A 6,000-nucleotide genomic window follows, 5' to 3' on the forward strand; every position below is an offset into this window, starting at 1 on the left:
TTCTTTGGCTAATCCGTGGGCTGCTTTAGCTTCCTGCTTTGTCATATTACCGGGTGGTAGTCTTGCCGTTTTTAAGATACCTGCGACTTCATTTCGTAGCTCTGATCTTCTATTGCCTTACGCCCTAATTCTGTAGCTAAAATTAAATCCTCGTGGGGAATTTTTCAGCCTGCTACACTACAAGCAGGGAAACAGCGCCAAAAACGTTTTAAATCAGCTGAGGCAGGCCAAAGTTGCCCAAAACCATCAAGTACGAAAAGAAACACAGGTCTGGCTTGAAGAATAACAAAATCGCATAATTTTTTCAAGACCTAATGAACGTCTTTGAATTATGTTTTTCTTCATCTTGGAAACAGTTCTGAGTCTTGGTGGAGCTGACAATACGATTGGTATCATATTGACATTCCAATTATTTTTTATATTCAATGTGAAGTTACCTTCTCAGTGGCCTTGTGGTTAGAGTGTCCGCCCTGAGATCGGGGTCGTGAGTTCAAACCCCGGCCAAAGACTATAAAAATGGGACTCATTACCTCCCTGCTTAGTACTCAGTATCAAAGTTGGAATTAGGGGTTAAATCACCAAAATGACTGTTGATAATGATAAGTACTTAATAATGACTAATTTAGAGCCAATATGTTACTAATTGCATGTTGGTAAGCAACTAATTAATGGTGAATATTAGGGGTGTGGGGAAAAATCGATTCGAATACGTTGTGCGATTCAGAATCGATTCTCATTTTTAAAAATTCGATTTTTTTTATTTTTATTTTTAAACATTGTTTTTATTTATTTTTTTTAAATCAATCCAACAAACCACTACACAGCAATACCATAACAATGCAATCCAATTCCAAAACCAAACCTGACCCAGCAACACTCAGAACTGCAATAAACAGAGTAATTGAGAGGAGACACAAACACGACACAAAACAAACCAAAAGTAGTGAAACAAAAATGAATATTATCAACAACAGTATCAATATTAGTTATAATTTCAGCATGGCAGTGATTAAAAATCCCTCATTGACATTATCATTAGACATTTATAAAAAAAAAAGAATAGTGTCACAGTGGCTTACACTTGCATCGCATCTCATAAGCTTGACAACACACTGTGTCCAATAGTTTCACAAAGATAAAATAGGTCATATTTTTGTTTCGTTTAATAGTTAAAACAAATTTACATTATTGCAATCAGTTGATAAAACATTGTCCTTTACAATTATTAAAGCTTTTCTTTTTTTAAATCTACTACTCTGCTTGAATGTCAGCAGACTGGGGTAGATCCTGCTGAAATCCTATGCATTGAATGAATACAGAATCGTTTTGAATCGGAAAAATATCGTTTTTGAATCGAGAATCGAATCTAATCAAAAAAATCGATATATTATCCAATCGTGACCCCAAGAATCGATATTGAATCAAATCTTGGGACACCCAAAGATCCACAGCCCTAGTGAATATGTTCCCGTTACTAAAGTGTTACCAAATAAATAAACTGGAAAACCATCACTCCAGTATTGCCATATTGTATTTTTTAATTATTATTTTTGTTAATTGATGTGCATCCCTACCATTAAGTGTGGACAAACAAACTCCAATACAAGGCATACAAAATTGGACTTATCAGCGTCTGCATACAACTTCTGTATAAGTGCTGTGTGCAGGCTTGGGCTGTTTGATGAAAAATGCCTGCTGAAGATTATTTCCCGTGATAATTTGGTGTGTGTATTGCTTATCTTAACAGTACGGTGAAATGGTGATGCAGTCTGTTGCAGCCTTCTGTTCACTTGTGGGAATTCATGCTTCCTCTTACAGTCGGTTCTCCTCTTTTCAATTATTTTCTATCTTAGGTCGGCACAGACTGGGATGCCAAAGAGCGGCTGTTCAGAAACTTTGGCGGTCTGATGGGCCCCATGGATGAGACGGTGGGCATGCAGAAATGGACAAAAGGACCCAACGTTACCGTCACGGTCGTGTGGATCGACCCGACCAACGTCATCGCGGCCACCTATGACATTCTCATCGACGCCAGCGCGGAGTTCACCCACTACAGGCCGCCACTCAACCAGCCTCTGCGCCCTGGAGTTTGGAGTGTCCGCATCCTGCACCACTGGAGCCCTGTGGCTGAGATGCGCTTCCTTATCGCTCCTCTGGCTTATAATAAGCACCAGCCTATACGACAAGGTGAGTGTACAGCTCCGCCAAGTGGTATTGTCCGGTTCAGCTTGTAAATCCTACGATTCGGACCAAGAACCCAAACTATATTGATTGGCTAGAAAGCATTAAGCCTAAAAAAGTGTTCTAACAATAGCAATATTTTGGTACCGGTACCCATACTTGCCAACCTTGAGATCTCTGATTTCGGGAGGTGGGGGGTGGGGGTGTGGTTAAGAGGTGACGAGTATAATTCACCCTATACGTCGTAAGGGACGGCGTGGCGCAGTGGAAGAGTGGCCGTGCGCAACCCGAGGGTCACTGGTTCAAATCCCACCTAGAACCAACCTCGTCACGTCCGTTGTGTCCTGAGCAAGACACTTCACCCTTGCTCCTGATGGGTGCTGGTTAGCGCCTTGCATGGCAGCTCCCTCCATCAGTGTGTGAATGTGTGTGTGAATGGGTAAATGTGGAAGTAGTGTCAAAGCGCTTTGAGTACCTTGAAGGTAGAAAAGCGCTATACAAGTACAACCCATTTATTTATTTATCATTTACCCACTCGAGTATTTCATATATAGTTCATATATGTATAAATATATATATATATATATATATATATATATATATATATATATATATATATATATATGAAATACTTAACTTTCAATTAATTTATAGCTATATATATATTTATTTTATTATATATATATATAAAAGAAATAGTTGAATTTCAGACGGCACCTATCAAATACACAGTAATAAAAACACAGTTGTTCTACTAACTGTACTGTGCTTGCTGGTTATTAAAAAACAACAACACTTACCTTTCACTATTTGAGTATTTCAGTATTTGACCGCTCGCCTGTGTATCGGTTGGGGACATCTCTACGATGCTGATCCGACTCCGCTTGGGATAGTTTCCTGTGGACGGGACTCTCGCTGCTGTCTTGGATCCGCTTTGGAGCCACTATGGATTGAACTTTCACAGTATCATGTTAGACCCGTTCGACATCCATTGCTAGCGGGGGGGGGGGGGTCCTCTCCAAGGTTCTCATAGTCATCATTGTCACTGGCGTCCCACTGAGTGTGAATTGTCCTTGTCCACTGGGTGTGAGTTTTCCTTGCCCTTTTGTGAGTTCTTCCGAGGATTTCGTAGTCGTAGTGGTTTATACAGTCCTTTGAGACATTTGTGATTTAGGGCTGTATAAATAAACATTGATTGATTGATTGATTGATTGATAACCCTTGTTCTGCCATTTGCCTGCCGTACTGGCGAGAGTCACTTACCGTCAGGTGCACAACAACACGTAAATCGTTGGCCAATCAAAAAGCAACCCCATAACGCTATAGCCAACATTCGCCAGGAGATGGCAACAGACAACATAGAATCACTCTATTACAGACGGCGGTAACTTCCTCGTTCTTCTGCTTCGTCTCCTTGTGTGTGCAGTTTTTTATTAAAATCCGTAGATGTTGTAACGTGGTTGGGCAGGCAAGCTGTTTATATAACAGGAAAGCAGACGTGAAAACAGGCTGTCTATCCCCACTCATGTCCGCATGGAGCTGCAAGGGGCGCGAATTTCGGGAGATTTCCGGGAGAAAATTTCTTCCGGGAGGTTTTCGGGAGAGGCGCTGAATTTTGTGAGTCTCCCGGAAATTCCGAGAGGGTTGGCAAGTGTGCCGGTACCGGTGCTAAAATCATTTCGGTACTTTTCAATGCTTTTTCTAAATAAAGGGGAACACAAAAAAATTGCATTATTGGCTTTATTTTAACAAAAAATCTTACGGTATATTAAACATATGTTTCTTATTGCAATTAAGTCCTTAAATAAAATAGTGAACATACAAGACACCTTGTCTTTTAGTAGTAAGTAAACAAACAAAAGCTCTGAATTTAGTCTGCTAACATATGCAGTAACATATTGTGTAATTTTCCATTCTATTATTGTGTCACTATTATTGAGGACAAGTGGTAGAAAATGAATTATTAATCTACTTGTTTATTTACTGTTAATGTCTGCTTACTCTTTCTTTTAACATGTTCTATCTACACTTCTGGTAAAATGTAATAATCACTTATTCTTCTGTTGTTTAGTACTTTATATTAGTTTTGGTTGATACCACAAATTTGGGTATCAATCTGATACCAAGTACCATATTTTTCGGACTATAAAGTTGTGTTTTTTTTCATAGTTTGGCCAGGGGTGCGACTTACATCAGGAGCGACTTACCGGTATGTGTGAAATTATTAACGCATTACCGTAAAATATCAAATAATATTATTTAGCTCATTCACGTAAGAGACTAGACATATAAGATTTCATGGGATTTAGCGATTAGGAGTGACAGATTGTTTGGTAAATGTATAGCATGTTCTATATGTTATAGTTATTTGAATGACTCTTACCATAATATGTTACGTTAACATACCAGGCACCTTCCCAGTTGGTTATTTATGCCTCATATAACGTACACTTATTCAGCCTATTGTTCACTATTCTTTATTTAAAATTGCCTTTCAAATGTCTATTCTTGGTGTTGGGTTTGATCAAATAAATTTCCCCCAAAAATGCGACTTATACTCCAGTGCGACTTATATGTTTTTTCCCTTCTTTATTATGCATTTTCGGCAGCTGCGCCTTATACTCCGGAGCGACTTATACTCCAAAAAATGCGGTAGTTACAGGATCATTCATTGGTCATATTCAAAGTCTTCATGTGTCCAGGGACATATTTCCCGAGTTTATAAACATAATATACATTTTAACATAACGAGAGAAGATGTTGTGATGCCAAAACATATTGAAGTAATCATAGTAGTATCGACTAGATACGTGCCTGTACTTGATATCATTACAGTGGATGTTAGGTGTAGATCCTTCCATGGAGTTTGTTTACATTTTTTGATGCCGGTGAGCTACGGTGTGTAGTGAATCATTGTTAATTATTCCTCTTCCTACAGGGATGATACTTGTAAGTAACTTACTTTATTTGTCCCCATGGAGGCGAGGATTAGTGATCTAGAAGTAACTAAAACACTGCCGATGGCGGATGGACGATAGCCACCAGCTCGCTAGCCATGTCTTAAAGCACCTCTTCCTGAGGGCGTTTCAGTGTTTTCAAGCCAAAATGTGTCCGTTCTCCCTTTTCTGTCCACACACTGTGTCTGCTTGTAAGTACTCTGTGATTGTGCACTGCCGAACATGCTCCTCTGCTGGTAAACCAGCTATGTCACAACTTTTTTGACGCGGGCGCGGTGGGGTGCGGGACCGGTACGTTTCAGAGATGGTATCGTACCCAAAATGATTAATTAGTATCGCTGTACTATAGTAATACTGGTATACCGTACAACCCTAGCCTAACCCTAATATAATAATTGTTGCCAGTCTCTAAAAAGTTTTTTTAAATGCAGGAAAAGCTATTTTTATACATTGCCATGTAAAGCTTGTAGAATATGGTCCCTTTATAAAATGCATGCAAACATCCACACATGATGATAATTACAACTGGTCACATGATCTAACAACGTCTGATCTAAAAGGTGACTGTGCGCTTCTACACCACTGCAGACTGCATGCAAATGAAAAATGACTGTTCACGTAATACTTTTTCCAACTGAGCATACTTTTGGAAATACAGATTATTACTACAAAACCGAAACCAGTGAAGTTGGCACGTTGTGTAAATTGTAAATAAAATCAGAATGCATTGATTTGCAAATCCTTTTCAACTTATGTTCAATTGAATGGACTTCAATGACAAGATACTTGATGTTCGAAATGAAAAACTGTTATTTTTTAAAAAAAATACTAGCTCATTTGGAATTTGATGCCTGCAACATGT

General features: G+C 39.0%; 1 protein-coding gene across 2 annotated transcripts in view; it reads left to right on the forward strand.

Moving 5' to 3' along the window:
* xylt1 (xylosyltransferase I) overlaps positions 1-6,000 on the forward strand; it is a 342,709-nt gene that overhangs the window by 309,005 nt on the left and 27,704 nt on the right. For both annotated transcript variants that reach the window (XM_061880992.1, XM_061880993.1), the window contains exon 11: positions 1,854-2,187. In XM_061880992.1, coding sequence (XP_061736976.1) covers positions 1,854-2,187 — 334 coding nt within the window. The remainder of the gene's footprint in view (positions 1-1,853; positions 2,188-6,000) is intronic.

The sequence above is a fragment of the Nerophis ophidion genome, linkage group LG20, assembly GCF_033978795.1.
Source record: "Nerophis ophidion isolate RoL-2023_Sa linkage group LG20, RoL_Noph_v1.0, whole genome shotgun sequence".
NCBI classification, from domain to species: domain Eukaryota; kingdom Metazoa; phylum Chordata; class Actinopteri; order Syngnathiformes; family Syngnathidae; genus Nerophis; species Nerophis ophidion.